Source organism: Apus apus, chromosome 14 (assembly GCF_020740795.1).
Source record: "Apus apus isolate bApuApu2 chromosome 14, bApuApu2.pri.cur, whole genome shotgun sequence".
Taxonomy (NCBI): Eukaryota; Metazoa; Chordata; class Aves; order Apodiformes; family Apodidae; genus Apus; species Apus apus.
Window position 1 is genome coordinate 17,028,049 of NC_067295.1, and position 20,520 is coordinate 17,048,568.

Genomic DNA, 20,520 nt, shown 5'->3' on the forward strand with positions numbered 1-20,520 from the left:
TTATTTTATTTTTACATTCAGTTGTACATTTATTTTATATAATGTTTTGGAGATGAAAGTCCTTAACATTTTTGTTTTTATGTACTATACTTTCAGTATACCATACAATTGTGGCTTCTCATGGTGACATATGACTGCTATGAATTTTGGGCCTTTGCAATGCATTTTGGAGGTCACTACTACACATTTGATGTTTAGGAGGTTGGCAGGTATGGCTGTAGGTAAGTGGTGGTTGTGGAGAGTATTCTTTGGGAGAGCTGTGGGTTATGGAGAATACCTTCTACGCTGTAGAGAAGAGTCGTACACTTGGTGGAATCCTTAGCATTAATGAAGCCCTCGGGACAATAGAAGGAAGGTACCAGCAAAGATTAATGGAGCTTCTGGACTGTGAAGTCGAGATCTTGGTAGTAATTATATTTGGGAGACATTTCTCCAGTGCAGGTTGGTACGTTGGTGGAGTGTGTTTTCTAGGTAAATATAAAATTTGGATGTATAACCAAAGAGTGAGATACCAGGATAGTTAGTGGTGTATTCTGAGTGAGGGGCAGATTATGTCAATAAAAAGAAGCTACAGGTTCTCTCTGATACAAATATTGCCCTATAGACACTAATGATACTGGGTTTCTGAATGACAGCTAGTTCCTAAGAATCACAGAATCACAGAATGTCAGGGTTTGGAAGGGACCTCTGAAGATCATCAAGTCCAACCTCCCTGCTGGAGCAGGACCAAAACTAGGGCAGATCACTCAGAAATACATCCAGACAGGCCTTGAAAGCCTCCAGAGAAGGAGACTCCACAGCCTCTCTGGGCCCCCTATCCCAGTGCACTGTAACCCTCACAGGAAGAAGTTCTTCCTCATGTTGAGGTGGAACTTCCTGTGCTCGAGTTTGAATCCATTGCTCCTTGTCCTGTCACAGGGCACAAATGACAAGAGCTTGTCCCTGCCTTCTTGATGCCCTCATGTATTGATAGACATTAGTTAGATCCACCGTCAGTCTTCTCTCTAGACTGAAGAGCCCCAGGTCTTTTGGCCTTTCCTTATGAGGCATATGTTCCAGTCCCTTCATCATCCTCTTGGCCTCCCTTGGACTCTCTCAAGCAGAACAAGGAATGATATGTGGGCATACCTGGGTGTCTTCTACAGTGTTGAGACACTCATGGACTTTGTTTATGCTTATAGACTTACAGTGGGTGCAAGGACATCTCTGAATCCTTTCATCCAACAGAAGTTTAGTTTGGGAAAAGAGGCTTTATGTTTTCACTTTACACTTGATACTTTGTCCCTCTGTGCATTAGAAAGCACAGCAGGCAAATTGCAGTGAAAGTAGTACAAAGCTTGCTGGATTATATTTGTTCTCAAAAGCCTAGTTTGATATTTTTGTTTTCTGTCCATATTAGGAAAGTAGCTTCCAAACAGGAATATGAAGTATAGGTGTGAACTGTGGTTTTCACACACAGCAGCCTAAGTGAAAAGTCCCCATCTCTGTCTTGATGCTAAAATCAGCAAGTGTGCAGGGAGGTGATTTCAGTGTCTGTGTGGGAATGTGATTGCTGTTGGGTCTGACAGTGCAGAAACTGTATATGAAGGTGGGTCATATTTAGTGGTCAAGCAGTTTTAAAAAAATCTTAATTTGCAATATAAATGCACAGATGCAACATAAAACCTTTGACTTCCACAGTGCAATGTACAGCAGAATATTTGAAGATAAACATATAGAGGTCGGTCTAATTAAGGGAAGATCTTAATAACATTCCAGATTTTTTAAAAAATAGGCTGCAAAGGGTTAAGTCACAATTTTTTTTTTTCAGACTTCTCTCTCATCCCATTTTTTTTTTTTTGGTCATGTTATGAAGTTATTATTGGAACAAGAGAACGAGACTTCCAAATTAGTGAAGTGAAACAGTGTCACAGCTCCAAGGTTCGGAGGCTCAGAGCAACCTCTGAGCAAAATCAGGATCTTTCTGGTACTTGCACAGGAGGGAGGAGGCAGGTAGCAAAGATAAAAGCTGGGTCTGGATGTCCAGATGCTGAATGTCACTGCACCTGGTTGCAACTCACTATCACCTGCAGCTCTCAACATGAATTATGTCATCTCCCTGGAGGCAGCAATTAGTGAGCTGCTGTGAGGAATGGGGAGCTCTCATTTGGGTCCAGGAGTGATCACAGCATTGGTCAAAATGTTAATTGGCTGACTGTGAAGCAATGCTGCTTTAACTGACAAAAGGTCACAGTATAAAATGTTGACAGAGTCTGGAAAGCCTCCCATGTTTTTCAAAGGTGGTATTATGATAAATGGGGCTGTAATGTCTGTAAAACTGAGAGCTCATTTCACACAGGTATCCATCTCCTATGTTAATTTGTCAGCTTTTGAGTTTTGAATTCTTGGGTCTTGTCATCCTGTCACTGGGAAGGGGGGAGACCACACCTATTTCTGCTGTGTTGTCAAGCTGGACCCATGCCTGGCTAGCTTCTGCATGAGGTGGTGTGGGGACACAGGTCTCCTGCACTAGCAAAGTCAGATCATCCCTGCTTGGTGTCTGCTTTGCTTCTGCAGTTTAGTGTCAAAATCATCTTGCTGTTCTCTCATCCAGGTTGTGTTGAGGGCTTACGGCAATGACATCATCCAGGACCTTTAAAGAGGCTACTTCAGATCCTTCCTAAGCAAGTTCCATGTTGCCTTCATTCTTGGGAAATGCTGGCCTGGCTTACCACAAGTGCCCAAGCCCTTAAGCTTTCACACTGTCAGTGTGAGCTGCAGGTGCCACCTTTCCTGAGATGCATGATTAAGAGTTCACATACTCATGTGACTCGTGAAAAACAATGCTTAGTAGTAAAAGAGGAGGGCTGTCAATCCTTTCTCAGGTGGGATTTGCTTGCTGCGTTCAGCACAAGAACTCACTGCTTCCTTGTGGTTTCAGTGCCCAGTGTCATCAAGTGCTGAACATGTCACTGGTGTAGTGAGCAAGACTCATTCTCCATAATGCTTTAAGGCAGCCATACACCAACAAATGGGAGATTAACTGAAATGTATAGCTGTGCTTTTCCCTTCTTGTTCTTCCCCCACCCTCTAACTGCCATAGTGTCCCCAGGATGAAATGTCTGAATCTGGACAGTCCTCAGCAGCTGCCACACCGAGCACCACTGGAACCAAGTCCAACACTCCCACGTCATCTGTGCCATCTGCTGCTGTCACACCCTTAAATGAGAGCATCCAGCCCATCGATGAGTACAGCAGCACAGGCAAGAGCAATAAGAGGGCACGAGAAAAGAGGAACAGCCGGAACATGGAAGTCCAGGTCACACAGGAGATGAGGAATGTCAGCATAGGTATGGAAGCTGGAGCTCGGATACTTGGTCATTGAAGTAATTGACTTCCTAGTGCTTGTGTCCCTCTGTTACAGGAAGGGGTTGAGAGTCTGAGGGACAAACAGCTTCACAAGTACAGAATTTGAGGTGGCCTTATGTAGAAAAAGATGTGTGAGTAAGACAGGGCCAACTGGGTGTTAGCAGTTTCCTGGGTAGTAGGTATTTAAAATGTCAGTAATATGAATAGTTTCACAAACATACAGGATGGCAATAGGTTGTTGAATTCAGTCCCCTACATTTGCATTCCTCCATGTCACAGAACCTCTTTCATGAACAGTCAAGTTCCATCTTTGTCTCAATAAGCCTTTGGAAAGCTGTTTCTGGACCTCAGCAGTATGAGACTTAAAAGCTTCGATTTAGTTTTCTCTCCAGATTTATTCACAAGTATTTTATATCCAGTTGTTCACATGCCAAATTTATCAGTCAGGGTAAATAATTACTTTTCCTTCTGTGTGTTTATCCCACACCTTGATGTGTTTAAAATAGCAGTTATATTCAGCTGTTTGTCTCATCTGAGTAAGCTGTTTTCTTTTAGTCTATCTCTCTCTAACCCCCCAAATCTTTGGAAGTTACAGTTGTTTTCTCTCCACTTCCTGGAGTCCTTTAATGATTTGAATTCATGATTTCTTGTCAGGAAAGCCATCACCTAAGCCTTCAGCACCAGGCTGTTTAAATAAAGAAAATTCTGTAGTAACATGATAGAAGTCCTTTTCTGTGCTTTTTAGTATCACTGTTCCAATGTAGCATCTGAGCATTTCTCAGCCTGTGTTCTATTTAGACTTGCAGCACCCTGCAGAAATGAGAAGTCTGATTTACAGGTCATGAACTTACAGAATCACAGAATGGTTTGGGTTGGAAGGGACCTTTAAAGGTTATTTGGTCCAACCCCCTGCAGTGGGCAGGGACATCTTCAACTAGATGAGGTTGCTCAGAGCCCTGTCCAACCTGACCTGGAATGTTTCCAGGGATGGGGCATCTATCTCCTTTCTGGGCATCCTGGGCCACCACCCTCATACTTCCTAATATACAACGTAGATCTACTCTCTCTTAGTTTCAAACCGTTATATGAAATACACAAAAGATCTGTAAAACTGGCTGAAGATCATAAGGAAAGTGTGTGCAGGAGCACAGGGACAAGCACAGGTCTCCAAGTTAGCATCTGAACCAGATTATTGTCTTTTTTTCCTAAGTAATATAGAAGAAATTCCTCTGCTAACATTCATAAGCTGGTTCCTAACAAATTAAGGCTATAAACCAACGTATAACATCTTTTCTTGTAGCGTTTGAATGAGAATTGCCATGACTGAGTCCCATTCTGTAGTTATATTTACTAGCAGTTGAGGGCTTCCCAGGGTCACAGATGTCAATCTGCCAGAAACTAGTTCTCAATAAAAACCTGTGACTTCTGCATAGCTAAGCTGTTAAGTTCTGGTCTGTTCAGTGATCCTGGCCAATGCAAGTCAGTAGAAGAAGTGGTATCAGAGAAACTGAGCTACCGTCAGTAGCTTCCTTAGGTCGAAGTCTGCTCCCTCTGTATTTGTGCAGCTCTGAAGTCATTGTGCATGTAAAAGCTTCTTTCCTCTTGGTGGAAGTATCATATTGTGGAATCTGCTCAAGGCAGACAGTTGTATCTTTCCTACCTGCTCTGCTTATTCAGCCTTCCAGCTATTACTCACATGTAATGCAAAATCAGATCTCCATGCTGAGGAGAAGCACAGATACTTGAATTTTAATTATGTATTTTATGCATCTATAATTAAGGTGTCTGTCAGTGATGCATGTGCCTTAGAACTGAACTACCAAAAAAAGGTACTCAAAGGTAATTGCAGAAAAGCTTCCCGGCTTGAAAAAATAAAGGGAAGTCTGTGTTTCTGTGAGCTGGAGAACCACTGGTGGATGGATGCCTGCTTTGACAACAGGTACACATCACACTTTGTCTTCAAACATGGCATTTGTTGCCAGCTGGTGCACAATACCAGCCTGAAAGAGTGAAAATCAACACTGAAGTTGTCAGGGCCTTTGTATATTTGGCAACTGAGGCCATTTGGAAAGGTCAGAAATCTCACATCTAACACTGTTGAGGGTCTCTTGTAAGGGCTAATGTATTAGGTCTTTAGTCCTTCAAGGATTTCTTGTGTGAACAGACACTGTGTTCATGCTGCTTGTTTAGAGTAGGTGCAAGTCTGAGCTTTTGAACAGTTTGGTATCCAATAAATGTGACTTGACAGGAGGAAATTAAATATTCTTTAACTACTGGCTTCAGGCTGTAGATGATCTATCAGGGTAGAAGTCATCTCTTGGTTTTTAAGTGAAATTTCACTGTAATGAGAATCTAAACCAGCTGTAGACTTGGTAATTTGTATTGAAAAATTACTTTAATTAAAATAAAATAGTGCCAATTCGTAACTACAATAATCTCTATGAGGCTATACAGATAATCACAGTTTTGTCTTTGATTTCAGCTAAAGCTGCATGGTGATTGAAGAGTTTTTACCAACAGGAAAAAGTTTATTTGGAATTTATTTTAGTAGATTGAGTATTTCTGGTTATCACATTTTAATGAGGATTCAGGCCTGGTGACACTCTGGTATAGCGGAGGGGAAGGGATGCTTATGGTCTTCCTGCTCTGGAATTGGGAGGACACCTTTGCAACACTGGTGCATTTGTGACTCTAGATGATCAGCCACTTTCTGTTCCTATTTTAAGACTTTGAACATGACACCATGAAATTTGGAACCTTCAAAGCTTTAAAAGTCCTGTCAAGGAGCACCATCCTCTGAGAGTCCTGATCCTGTATAGATCGTATGTATTGTCTTACCTAGGAATGGGCAGCAGTGATGAATGGTCTGATGTTCAGGACATCATCGACTCTACTCCAGAGCTGGATATGTGTCAAGACCCCCGCCTGGAACGCACTGGTAACAGGTATTGACTGTGACTTTTCACTGTGTGCTCTTTTGCTTGGTTTTGGGAGGAGTGAGGAGCAGATGCTGGGACTTACACTGGGTTTAAGATGCAGGTGTTTGAGGAAGTCCATGTATTCTGCCTAGTGCAAATATGGGGGTTCCTGACCTTCTTTGAGTTCTCTAGGGAAGGCAAATGTCTGCTGGTGATCTGCAGAAGGATCTGTACAGCTGACCCAGAACTGGGCTTGCTAGTCTCAATCAGGAGAGGGAGAGATGGAGCAACAGAAGGTTTGAGACAGGCAAAAGGGGCATGGTCTGAAGCTATCAGGAAGAGGGAAAAAGTGCATTTGTCTACTAAGAGATCAGGTCTGAATTCAGAGCAGGGCTGTTCCATAAGGGAGGACAAGCAGGAGGAACCCCAGTGGGACAGGGCAGAGCACAGACAGGTCTGTCAGCTACCCATGAGCCACAGAAGACAGTGCTGCAGACATGTACACGTAGAATGGAGCTTAGGGAAGGACTGAGGTTAAAGGGAGCCCTAGGACCGGTGAGTAGGTGTGAGCCCCAGGTGGGGCTAGTCAGTGCCATTTTGACCCATCAGTGCACTCAGTACCTTAATAGAGTCCTCTGAATTAGCAGACTTCTACTGAACTGCTCTGCTGCTCTGGTTCCTATCCATCACCAATTTAGTGCTAAATCGGAAACTCCCTAAAGTCTGTTAATTTTGACACCATCTTCCTGTGAGGCATCTATTTGTCTGGAATTACTAGTCTAGGTTCCTTGATTCATTTGTACGAAGGTTGGGTGGTGAATTTTACAGGATTAATTAATTTTTACCTAGTCCAGTGGATAATTTTACACTACACCAGCAAAAATAACCCTCTACCTCTTGCAGGTATGCAGGAGATGCTCTGACAAAGTTAGGGCAAGGTTTTCTCACCATCCAAATCTGGACTGGGTTCCTCCCCGAGTACCCTGATTGAGATGATTATGAGTGGCAGCAACAAATGTATTTCTCAATGTGAAACCAGTTAACAGTTAAGCTGCCGTCAGGATATGGAGTGTGTGTGGACACTTTTAAGGTCAGAAGCAGGAGGAATCTTGGTAGCCAAAACAGCTCTGTATGGAGAAGACAAAAAGACTGGTGAGATAAGATCAATAATGGTCAACCCCAAGGAAAAGAAGTGAATGGAGATGATTGGTGAGGCTGCATCTGGAATATTGTGTCCAGTTCTGGGCCCCTCAGTTCAGGAACAGGGAACTGTTGGAAAGAGTCCAGTGTAGAGTCAGCAAGATGATGAAGGGAGTGGAAAATCTCCCTGATGAGGAAAGGCTGAGGGAGCTGGGTCTCTTCAGCTTGGAGGAGACTGAGGGGTGACCTCATCAACATTTATCAATAACGTAAAGGGTGAGTGTCAGGAGGACAGAGTCAGGTTCTTCTCAGTGATATTCAGTGATAGCACAAGGGGCAACGGATGCAAACTGGAGCATAGGAGGTTCCATGTAAACATGAGCAAGAACTTTACTGTCAGGCTGCCCAGAGAGGTTGTGGAGTGTCCTTTCACTGGAGACTTTCAAAACCCACCTGGACATGTTACTGTGTGATGTGGTCTAGGTGATCCTGCTCTGGCAGGGGTGTTGGACCGGATGATCTTTCGAGGTCCCTTCCAACCCAAGATTCTGTAATTCCATGATTGCTGCACTGGGAGCTCTCCAAGCAGTGAGTTCTGTCTTGATCCAGGCAGTGAGGCTGAAAGCTACAGGAGGCTGGAGCTAATTCTTGAGCTGTTGAGCAGTGTACTTGCTGCTTTAAAAGCAGAATGCTTGTGGGATACACACAGCTGGCAGTTGAGTCCTGGAGAGATTCAAGCTGAATCGGGTCTTCAGGTCAGATATTGGTTGCTTTTAAGAGATGGAAATATTCTCCCGTATTACATGATAAGAAAACAGTAATTTCTATTTACCTTTACTGAAGTAAATTTTGCTGACATATCATGCATAGACTCACCCAATGAAGAAACTAACCCTTCAGACTGATTTCACTTGGTAGTTCACTTGGTAGATTTCACTTTTTAGTTGGTGAAGAAAAGAAGACCATTGCTGTTGTGAGCATTTCACAGAATCACAGAGTCATCGTGGTTGGAGAGGACCTCTGAGATCACCAAGTCCAACCATCAACATGAAAAAACCCCAGACAAACACAATCAACCACACCCACCCCACCAAAAAACACCTACAAAAACCCCCATCTCAGCCACTAGAGCATGTCCAGAAGTGCCACGTGTAAATGTTTCTTGAACGCTTCCGAGGACTGTGACTCAACCACCTCCCTGGGCAGCTGTTCCAGTGCCTGGTCACTCTTTCAGTAGAGAAATTCTTCCTAATGTCCAAGCTAAACCTCTCCTGGGCAACTTCAGGCCATTTCCTCTGTTCCTGTCATTATCCACTTGGGAGGAGAGGTCAGCTCCCACCTCCCTACAGTCTCCTTTCAGGTAGTTGTAGAGGGCATTGGAGGTTTCCCCTCAGTCTCCTTTTCTTCAGACTAAACAACCCCAGTTCCCTCAGCCTCTCCTCATAGGACTTGTTCTCTAGATGCTTCTCCAGCTTGATAACTCCTCTGGACACGCTGCAACCCCTCAATGTCCTTTTTCTAGTGAGGGGCCCAGAACTCAACAGTGCTGGAGGTGCAGCCTCATTTGAGTCCCTGCCTGATCTTACTGCCATCTAAGGTTGTTACCTAAACTGACAGGAGCGTGAAGAGTCTGAACAGTTAGAGCTGAGAGCATTTGCGAGCTAAAGTTTTTCTACCAAATGTTGAATAGTCATTAACTACTGTGATTTAAAAGAAGGTCAGCTGGGTGAGCTTTGAGGTTGTGCATGAGAGGTGCTTGTCCTTGATATTGGGAACAAAACATGCTTTCTTCTTTCCTCAGTACATTTCCTGAATCAGCCCGTGATAATCAGGTGGAATGTCCTCTGAGGGTTTTCGTTGCAATAGTCTTGGATGCTCAGTATTTCACAGAGAAATGTTCTAGTTTAAGTGTTGCCAAGTAACAAGTGTTCTTGTTCTGTTCAATTTTTTTTTTCTTTCCTGCCAACCACAGCCCAACACAGGGGATTGTGAACAAGGCATTTGGCATCAACACGGACTCTCTGTATCATGAACTCTCCACAGCAGGGTCTGAGGTTATTGGAGATGTTGATGAAGGAGCAGATCTGCTAGGTAAAAACTCGATTAGAGCCATTCTGTTTTCTCTGGTGCAATGACAACTTTTGTTAAGCTTGTAGAAGCACTTAAATTGTATTTTTTTTTTTTCTCCATAACTTGGATATTTGGCTTTTAAAAAATGGCATGGAAGTTGAGACATTACATGACTGGAAGATGGACCTGCAGTACAGCTTATTTAGAAAAACCTTAAACTGTTGGGTAACTTTTATTTGGGTTGTCGTTACGTACATAAGTTACTCTTCTGTAGGATTCTCCCACACAAATAGTTTGAATAAAAAATTTGCTCCTCCTGCTTCCACCCCAAATTCCTCCTCACCCCTAGTATTTTTAAAAATTAGCAATTTCACTTGAAATAAAGGGTTTGTTTGAAATTTGCAAGAAAGTACCTCCTTTTGTAAAGTTTCTTGAATTTTAAATTATGTAGAAATATTATGGTCATTATTGCAGTTTTTACCCTTTTATAGTCAAAATAGAGGTAGTGATTCACTTTTTAGGTTGAAGGAGCTTGTGATATCTGAAGTCTGGTTTTATTCCATGTTCCTGAATAGGACTCTGAAGCAGTCAGAAAAGCAGCTTTGCCTCAGATATCAGTCTGAGCCCTTCGCATGCTTTCTGCTGTTTAACTTTTCAGTATCTAGACATGACTTACTCACAGCATTACTTACAGCATTTAAGCATTTTCTTAAGTCCCCCTGACTGTTTTCCTGAATCAGGACATTATGAGTGGTCTTTGATTATTCAGACAACACAGGCATTTGACAAAATTTATAACTATGTATCTCACTTTCTGTTTTACTGCTTCATTTAAGGAGCCTTAGGAGACATGAGGACTCCAATAATATGCCTTCTATGCATTTAGTAGCAAGAGAGCTGATCTGAAGGTGTACATTTCCTTTCTGGTGGTTACTGATGTAAGAGCTGCTTATGGATAACCTTATACATTTGGTTCTGTATCTGTGCTCAAAACTGGATGAGCTGAGTCATATCACAGATTTGCAGCAGCTCACCTTTGCAGAGATTAAACTAGGAGGGTACTTGTATCACCTTTGAATATGAAGCTTGTATCAGGAACCCTAATCACTGAAGAATTAACCATGAAGACGAGGACTGAAGACTAGAAAGAAGGTTAATGCAATACTTCTTGCTTCATCGAAGATAAAAATCTGTGAAATTGTTACTATTATAGGCAGGAGTGTGACTGGAATGTAAGAACATATTCCAGACTATCATCAGAATGCTTGCAATACCTTTTTGATGTGGATAGGTTTGGTTTTTTTAGAAGCATGGTGGTAGCCCTGAAACATGTAAGAGCGGTCTTATGCATGGATTGGTGACCGTTGCCTGAAGTGTTAAAACTTCTAATGTTTCTCCTCCAACTCAAGATTGCTGGAAGAAAAATACCTACAGAAGAGTCAAGATGAAAGCACAGACTTTCTCTGCCTGCAGTTGGAGCCAATGTGTGCTGATACTTCCAAAATAAAGAATTTAGAAGGAAAAGGAAGATTTCCAGTTTTGGGAAACACTTGGATTTTGGCAGTCATTGCAGAAAGGCTAGGTCTCCTGCTTAAAGTGAAGATGACAGTAGGAGCTATGTCTAATGATTAATCTACCTGTTGTAGAAGGAATTTTGAATAGCCAGCCCCCAATACTTTACTGGGAACTCTCTTCCTAGCAGAACCAGAACATTAAAAACACTGCCAATCTTGCCATTGCCCATCTATTTCATCTTGGCCCTCAGGTGTTTCCTTATCTAGGAGAGTGTACGATTGGTTACATGGCTCTCTTCCACTAATTCATGTGCCAACTGCTGCTTTCCTTCTCTCCCAAAATGGCTGGAGCATCAGGGATTGTTCCTTCTAAGAGTATTCAGGAAAATTACTTGCTTCATGTATGAACTGCTGCAGACAGCCTGTTTTGCACTCAAGGAAGCCTACCTGCTGGGAATTGATTTACCCTTTGCGTTACCATGTAGTCTGACTCAGTGATCAGTGAGAAATGCAGACTGATTCTCAAACGGACAAAGATTTTAGTTGCCCAAACCTTGGAAGGTTGATCACCACAGTTTCAGCTGAAGCCAAAGGTTCTTCACCTCTTCCCTCTTTGGCTGCCCAAAGACCAGTGGTTGATTTTGGGTTGTGAGGTATCTTTTGTTTGGCAGTTACCGCTTGTAACAAAAATGTACAGAGACTTTGTTGAATGGTGCCCATGGAAGTGTGGCTTGTGAAGACCACATAGTGTGGCTTATGAAGAATACCTTTCAGAGCTGGGACAATGTTCTGGCTGGAGCAGAGCTGCAAAACTCTTGCAGGTGATCTCAGTGGGCTAGCAGGATAGCAAGGCATCTCCTGGTTCCTTTTCAAACCTGGGAGATGGAATGTGATGAAATCAGGTCGTTCTGTGAGTTTCCTGTGAGAAATATTAATCTAATTAGTCTTTATGTTGAGCTCTGGCTACTGACTCTGTCTACATAAAAGGTTTTTTTAAAATGAACACACACATTGCCAGGGTTGCACAAAGGGAGAAAGGCAGAAAGAGATCTTAGAGGTCGTGTCTCTGACCAAGAAAATGAGATTTGTACTTTTTTTTTTTTTTTTTTTTTGCTTTGAACAATAGAAAGCACTGAGAAAGTCTGTTAAAGGTGGAAGCAAAAGGCTATATTTCAGTGCTGACAAATCTCTCAATATTATTAGAAATGTTGCCTTTTTTGTTAGAGAAATTGTTCTCTCTTCCTTCTGTAACTTTGAATCTGGAGAGTCACAGAGGAAATAGTGCTTTATGGACACGATGTAAGAAACAGATTCCACAAGCTGAGAGAGTTCTTTATCTTTCTGCTTTGTATTTGGAGCTCACTTCTCTCTGTAAAGCAAAATAATTAGTGAAGTTTACTCCACCTAAGTGAAACTGGAATACTTCCTCTAGTCTCTTGCAAAACTTGGCAATCAATCTTCAAATAATATTCTCTCCTTTTGGACTAAGTTTCCTCATGAAAGAAAAATATCATTAAAGAGGACTTGAAAATAGAAGGATCTTACAGAAATTACCCTTGAGCAGGCAGGCAAGTCTGGTTCTTCAATGGTGAATCTCACTCATTCCTTCTGGATATCTGCAAAGCAGCCAGTATCTCTTGGTACTAAATTGGCACTCTTCACTGCCATTTTTGAATGTAAAATGATAAATAAAACGTGGGTTTCCCTCCCTGCCTCTAATACTGCTTTACATATGTGAGTTTGTGTAGGAAGTATTCTGGAGGAAAATGTGGAAATAGAACAATTATTCACTAGTAGTATTTGTAAACTGAATTCCCTTCTTTCTCACTGCAGTCTTAGGAACATGAGTTGTTTTCCTCCATATTCACTTGTTAATCACAGGTTCTTGCTTCCCAATCCTGGGTAGGTTCCTCCTTCTCCCTTTGTCTCCCCCTTCCTGCTCTTCCTATCCCAAGAGTTTCGGGACACAAAGGAGTAATTTGGTTGTGTGCTATGGGCAGGTCCTTCCTTTCAGTTTTAGGATGCCCTACTGTGTTTGCTTTGGAGTTTAAAACCTCCCTTCAAATCAGAGGGGTTTTGTGTTGAAGGCAGAAATTCAGCTACAATAGCGGTAAGTTTGTGCGTAATTCTTTGTACGAAAGTTGAAATGGGAGTATCAAACTGAGACGCAGCACTGTACTGAAGGAAAACAAATTAAATGCAACTAATTGTCTTTTGCAAGCTGAAGTATCACTGAAGAGCACATTATCAGATGATCTACTTGCTAAAATTGCAAGGAGAGCGGAAATGGGAACCAGTGGTTCTGCATTTAGTGGTACATGACTAAATAAAGAGAAAATAAGGGTTTATCCAGTTCAGGAAGATGTGATTACCTGAGATTCATGTCTGGAAAACTGGCAGTAGCTGAGGCATGTGGTTGCAAATGTAACACAATTTACCTTCCCTTGATTTTTTTTTTTTTTTTTTTTTAATGTCCTGTATGTGGAGTCATGCCATCTACAGTCATGGCAGATCCTGTCTGTACTATTTCATGCCTTTTGACATTGAAATGGCTGAATCATTGTTAATTTTTTTTGAACAAAATTTTTATTTTGTTGGTTTCAGTCACTGATTGATCCTTGTTTCACTTCCTTTTTTTCCCTTGTCTCTCTGTGCTTCGCTGGACATGGCCCATAGGGGAGTTCTCAGGTGTGTATCTCCTCTGCTCAGTTTCCTTTCTTGTTTCTCTTTACCTTGTTGAGGTTGAATGACATGGTATACACGTGTGATACTCCCCTGCTCTTGTCCAATCACAGTTGGCTTTGCAGACTTCTCCCACCTTTGTCTCCCTTGGTTGCCTTGCACTGGTGGGTCCCTGGGCAGCAGGACGTGCCTGCTCTGTGCTTACACACCTGCTCTTTCAGTAAGCTTTTCTTGTATGGCTTTCTGCAGGTTTGCTCCACTGGGTGACACTGGCTGTTCACTTTGGCTTGGGGCTGAAAGTGCTTGTTTTTCTGTCAGGATGGGTGCTGTGCCTGTGGGCACAGGACTAAGTCGGGTGCCTCCCTCTCAGCAGACCAGGCTGTGAGGAGCTCCTCTGTGTGCATGATGGCTGCTGTGGGCTGGTTGACGCATACTGGCCCTCCTCTGGAGTAGCTGTAGTGACATTAAAGGCACTTTCTTGATGAATTAGGGTGGCAAGGCCTCTGTCTTTTGTGAGAAGTTTAAGTTATAGTTCTTTTTTTTTTTTTTTGGTGGAGACTCACTGCCTTCAGGCCACGCTCTGTTGTGAGAAGGTTTGCACCTTTCCATAAAATGCATGGGGACCCTGATGCAGTTTCAGATCAAGTCAAGGGGGTCTTTCTTGATTTCAGTTCAAACTGAATGAAGTTTTCACTGTAGTTAAGACAGGTGGCTTCTGCAGACGTGACGGCATAATGCTGTGTGGTAGCAAGCTCTGCCATGTTCCTTTGCCTGGCACCTCTTGGTGTTGGTGCTGTGAGGCTACAAAAGAAAGGCATGGTGTCATCCTTTCTTTTAGTTCAAACTGTTTTTCCTGGAAGCCACTTCTTTGTGATTCTTTCTCAGAAAATCTCCTGCTGAAATTGAGTTGGAGTTTGTCTCAGTGCAGAGGTGGATTTGGGCCTGTGTAAAAGGGCCAGAGGAGAGCTTTGAAATCCACCCTTCCTTTTGTTTTTCCTCCAGCCCTCCCTTGTCCTTCCCTCACCCTACTCATAATGTCTGTTGAACTGCCTTTGTTGTGGGGATGGGAAACCCAAAGAGGTATTATCCAGGGGAAATAATGAAGATGGAAGATACAGATGGGCTCATCTTGAGCTTGTCCTGCTGTCTCAAGTGTAAACCTGAGATGTAACCTAACCTGTTAGGCCAGGTTGCAGCAAAGCAAGGGGTAGATAAGTTATTACTAAGCATCACTTGCACTAGCACCACACGCAGATGAGCTGTACACGTGCTGATGAGCTGCTCTGTTTGCTGTTTACAGACTGGTACTTAATGGCTGCTTTTTTTCTCTTCCTTTTCCCCTTTGTCCCCATCTCTTTCTGTTCCCTTACCTGTGTGGGATGGCTCTCATAGTACGGGATGATTTCTTTGGTAAGGCCAAGGCCTTTTTTCCTTTTTCTTTTTCTTTTTCTTTTTTTTTTTTCCTCTCTCTTTTTTTTTAATGTGCTTTTTTTTCTAAATTTCTTCCATTCACTCAGCATCTTTTCATATGTCTTGCATTACCTTGCCTTGCTTTTTTGTGATGATGGTATCACCTCTCCAAGAAGCAGGACGTGGCTGGTCAGTGGCAATGGGATTCTTCTCTGTTTCTTGTAGCTGATATCCACTTTGATGCTTCACACTATTTGCCTGGCCATGGGAATTGGACAGTGTAGGAAGGCTCTGTTAGAGAGGGCTCTGTCAAGACCTCTTTTCCCTTTTTTCCACACCACAAAGGGATGAAGGGATCTCCTAATGGCCGCTCCACAGTGTTTTTCCCCCATGAGTGGGGCTTTCCCATTACAGCCTCCATAAGCTCATCTCACAGTATTTTCTGTACGGCTCTGGGATGGCTTCATCCATTTCTTTATTACAAGACTGGCCCTGCAGACCTCTTGCTGCTTAAGGCATTGGACTATGACTGTCACACACAAATAAGGTAGAAGCTGTGGTGAGGATACTGATGTCTGAGACACTGTATGACTTTAGTTCTGGCATGGTGGCTCACCATCTTCACCAGAGTTCCTTTCTCTCCCTAAAACAGCTGCAGAGAGGGATGGATGACTCAAGAATGGAAAGGAAAAATGTTTATACCGAAAAAACTGGGCATGAACTCCTTGCCTTGATGTCCCTCAGCACCTGTAATGCCCTGCCATTTTAGTGTTTTACAGGCTAAATATTTATTTGATAATTTGTAGAATCACTAAAAAGGAACAAGAAAATAATTGAATGAACAGATTAGTTCTTTCTCTTCTGATCAACACACACCTTGCCAAAAAAGAAAGGGCTATAGGTCATTGACCTTACCAAGCCAAAAATACACTTCAGTTTACACTGCAGTTAGTGTATCTCACTGTTGTGCTATTTGTAATATTCTTTGACACAGCATCCAAAGAACACATTGCCTGAAACATCAAAGTGATTCATTATTTGTCCACTAATTTTTCAAAAATTATTTGAAAATGCTGCTTCATACTCATTCTTGCTGGGAATTTGCTTTTGCCATCATAAATTCATCCTGTCTAACTGTGGGAAGAGAATCTGTATGTTGGAGTGTTGTGATGTGTTCTCACTTGTATGCTACCATGTTTCTCTAACTTCCATTTACTTCAAGTTTGTGTTGTTTTTATTATAATGCAAATATATTATAATGCAAATATTAATTAACCAGCAAATAACGGATCGTGACAATTGTTGATGCCTTTGTTGTAAAGGAAGAGGTAGTTCAGAGGGCAGAACAAGAAGCACTTCAGCACAAACACTGATGGTTGTGACTTCTTCGTGCTCTGGGACCTGTGGTGAGAAATGAGCTGCAACCCTAGGCACCATCCCCTGGCAGGGGGCAGTCTCTGCCTTTAGTTCCCAGGTGGCCTCTACTCCCCACTGTAAGATGGAAGCTGACCCAGGGAGCCAGCAAGTCCCTGGGAGCAGGAAACAATCCAGATTTGCTTCTGGTCCCTAAATTCCTTTCTGTTTGTGTTATGAAATGCTGAATTCAGCCTTCACTCTTAGTCTCAGGTTTTTCAAAGTGCTTGCAACCCAACCTGCATGTTGCAGTCACGTCATACGTTGATGCCCAAGTGCAAGTGCAGTGTGTCTGCTGAAGATGTTTTCTTGAGTGTATGTCTTAAGAGTGAAGGAACTGAGACTTCAGATTTTAAACAAAAGTGAGAAGACTGTTAAAGGTAGGTAGAGCAATGGAGAAGCTAAAGTCCTGTTTAAATTGCTGTGGTGGAAGGCTGGTAATGGGCAGCCTTTCATGTGCATGGAACTGGTCACAGCCATGATGCCAAATCTGTACTGAGAAACCGCAAGTTTGGATTATACTAAGAAAGAAAGAAAATCAATGATGTGCAGATCTGGCCAGCAGTTTGGACTGCTTCCCTCTGTGAAAAACCCATGAACTTTTACTCACTTTCTGGATGAGGGATGATGAAAAATGGTTGCAATCGTTAATAGCTGAATGAAGTATTACCGACTTGACTTTGCCTACCTGGTGTTAGTGAAGCTCTCCTCTCTGTCTATCTGAAGGGGGTCTGTGAACATTGGAGTAAGAAGCTAGGTCTGCCTTTGGGCTCTTTACAGAAGGACACTTAGGTTTTTTTTTGCTGTTGCCACATTGGTCAGGCACTCTGCACTCTGCTCTCCACTGCAAGACACGTAACCCTAGGGAGGCCTAACAAAAGTGCTTTCTCTTCCTCAAGCATGAGTCAGGCAGTGGCACACAAGCGCTTCATACTTCTAGGAGAGCAGTTGAAAACTGTCTGGCCTTTCTTTTCAGGAATGGGCAAAGAAGTGGGGAATCTCCTGCTGGAGAACTCGCAGCTACTGGAGACCAAGTAAGGAACTGTTGCATGCTCTGAACTACCTGCCTAGTTATAAATGAGATGTTATCTTGAAGGGGGTCTGGGCCCAGAACTCCTGCCGCACAGGAGTTCATGTGTGTAATAGGCTCTCCTGAATACTTGTTGTCTTCCCAATTGTAGAAGAGGGTTTGCTCTTCTGAGCAGCTTTTCAGACAGTTTCCTCTCTGCTGGCATCCGGGTGAAGTCTCTGGGCATGTGCTAGTGGTGTCTGATCCCAACTGAAATAAATGACAAGCTGTTAATTGGCTTGGGTGGGAATCTAGAAGTGAGTCTGAGCCTCTATGAGGAGGTGGTTAGAAGTTTTTATTTGCAAGACTTGCTGTTTGGAAATAAAATGTTTTTATTGTTTTCGTGTTACTGAGAAGATTTTTCAAAGATTTGCTTATCAATAAAGAAAAAGCAGACAATGTAATGGACTTATTTTTTTGAGAGAGGCTGGCAAAGCAGCTACTAAAGCTAAGCAGCTAGGAAGAGGAAAGCAAAGTATTCCCAGGGGAGAGTTGAACTTACTGTGATAGGAAGCTGCTCATTTGAAAGATTTTAACATAATTTGGAGCTGATTGGAAGTGCTTTTTGATATCACCATTGTCCGTAATTACCCAGTTAGAGATAACAGCAGTTCTCAAAGGTGTGTTTCAGATCTTCATTTGGTTAAAAACAGGTTTGAGCCTCATGCGGGTGATAGGTTATGCTGCACCTGCTTTCTGCAGTGTCCTGCCATCTTCTTAAGGAGATGTTGCTCCATCAGTCAGGATACAGGACTGGACAAACCTTATCCTGACCAATTATGGTGATTTCTGTGTTCTGCAGCTCCTTCTAGCCAAAATCTGTTATTCCATAAGTTACAGCTGGACTGATTTTTGTGCATACACTCATTTCAACTCTCCTTGTAGTGCTTGTGACTTTAGTTTCAGGTCTCTCTTATGGACAGCTGCTAGCTGTGGGCATTTTTGCTTATTGTCCCTTTCACACCTTTAAGAAATGCTTTGAATGTTGTGAAGAATGATTTGATTGCCAAGGTGGACCAGCTGTCTGGAGAGCAGGAAGTGCTGAAGGGAGAGCTTGAAGCAACAAAGCAGGCCAAAGCCAAAATGGAAACCAGAGTCAAGGAGCTAGAGGAGGAGCTGAAAAGGTGAGTCATTCACACTCTGCCCCAGGGAGCTGGGAGGACACATAAAGCCACCTCCTCTGTTAGTCTTCCTCTGTTTCCCTCATGGACATTAGCATTAGAATTCAAAGGTACCTTACAGAGCGCTTCAAGGCTCATGGTAGGTGATTGACATATTTTTAGTGTTAGGTTGTTTTTATTGGATTGGAATGAATTCCTGAATCTTAGAAAACCTGCAGAATTTTCCTCCCCAGAACTAGAATTTTGCAGCAGCAAGTGCAGATCCAGGCTCCCAGGAGCAAAGTGTTTGGAGTTTCAATTTGCAATTAAAAAAAAATAATAGGAGGGTGGGGATGGAATTTCAAAATCAATAGGTTTGAGGGGAACTGTCAAGAGCTTGATCATGGCAGCAGCCAAGACAGCTCTTAGACGAATGATTGCCCATTAATTTAATGAAAGAGCTAGTACAGATTCCCACAAACAATATTTAATTGCCACTGTTGTCAGTTGTTTCATTGATCATGTTAATGAGAAGAAGAGACACAAGAGATTTTAAAGTCCTGTGCAGGTACCATTTGGAGAGATCCCACTTTATATATTCCACTCATGCTAGAGAAATCAAAGCCTGAATGCTTAGCAAAGCCTGTGATGGTTTCACATCCATAAAACTAGAGATGCCCCACCGAGCTCAGAGGAACATCATTCCATTTTGACTAGCTGTACATTGCTCTGTGGTATCTCCATTCAGAGGACAGTCTTTATTTTGCAGCTGGAGTCTGGAAGGTTGCTTCTGTAATCTGAGGACAGAAGCACCAATAATAACACAAACTGGTCCCTTTGTTGTTCAAAATGTCTGAAATGAAATTATTCTCACAAGCAATGGAAATAGGTCTGAGTTTTTAAAAATGCTTTTTGAATCTTTCATAGTATATAAAATATACAAAATATTTTAGGCAGTAGGGATGTGGGCTTTTAAATCATGGAATCATAGAATGGTTTGGGTTGGAAGGGACCTTCAAGATCATCTAGATCCAACCGCCTGCATGGGCAAGGACACCTCCCACCAGCCCAGGTTGCTCCAAGCCCCATCCAACCTGCCCTTCAACACTGCCAGGGATGGGGCAGCCACAGCTTCTCTGGGCAACCTGGGCCAGTGTCTCACCACCCTCACAGCAAAGAATTTCTTACTTATGTCTAACCTAACTTGTGGGCATGGAAAGAATTGGATGCTGGTCTCCCATGATCTAACCATGAGATGATCATTTCTGCTAGTGAAATACCAGCCATAACAAAAAAATCCTTGGAGTTTTGGATTCTTAGGAGATGGAGGCAGCATTTTTTTCCACAGTGTCTTTGCTGTTAATCAAAGTTCTTGTAATTCAAATGGGACTGTATGACTGCACTTTGGTATGGAGTTTAAATCACTCAGTTAAATACTTGAACTATTTTATTATCACAGATTGGTGTTCTTTTCTATACTTCACATTAGATGCTAAAAGAACTTAAACCAGCATTTTCACTGTGATAATGGCTCAGTTTTCCCATGGTTAAGGTCTCATAAAATGTTTGTACATAGGTTATGGCTCTGAAATAAAAATGGGCTGGACTGTTCCAGTGGTCACTATTTTGGTGCTTATATCAAGTGTTACAAAGAAATTTGGTGATGTTGGTGAAGCTGTTCAGAGTAATGTGCTTCAAGAGAGAGGGAAAAATAGAAGAGAAGCATCTCATAATTTGTACACTTGGCTGACCGGTTGAAAATCTTGCCTTGTGATGCATGCAGACAAACCTGTCTGGTTCTGCCAAAACACTTGAGGGCAGCCATGGTATCACTTTCTGTTTTGATGCTTTTCTTC

General features: G+C 42.5%; 1 protein-coding gene across 34 annotated transcripts in view; it reads left to right on the forward strand.

Moving 5' to 3' along the window:
• MAPK8IP3 (mitogen-activated protein kinase 8 interacting protein 3) overlaps positions 1-20,520 on the forward strand; it is a 78,318-nt gene that overhangs the window by 36,997 nt on the left and 20,801 nt on the right. For 18 of the 34 annotated variants that reach the window (XM_051631661.1, XM_051631674.1, XM_051631662.1 and 15 more), the window contains 7 exons: positions 3,083-3,329; positions 6,191-6,293; positions 9,379-9,497; positions 13,667-13,678; positions 15,065-15,082; positions 17,472-17,529; positions 18,536-18,688. In XM_051631661.1, the coding sequence (XP_051487621.1) occupies positions 3,083-3,329; positions 6,191-6,293; positions 9,379-9,497; positions 13,667-13,678; positions 15,065-15,082; positions 17,472-17,529; positions 18,536-18,688 (710 nt within the window). Of the gene's footprint in view, positions 1-186; positions 222-3,082; positions 3,330-6,190; positions 6,294-9,378; positions 9,498-13,666; positions 13,679-15,064; positions 15,083-17,471; positions 17,530-18,535; positions 18,689-20,520 lie in introns of those variants that run through there. The other 16 variants (XM_051631665.1, XM_051631666.1, XM_051631679.1 and 13 more) reach the window with 6 other exon arrangements.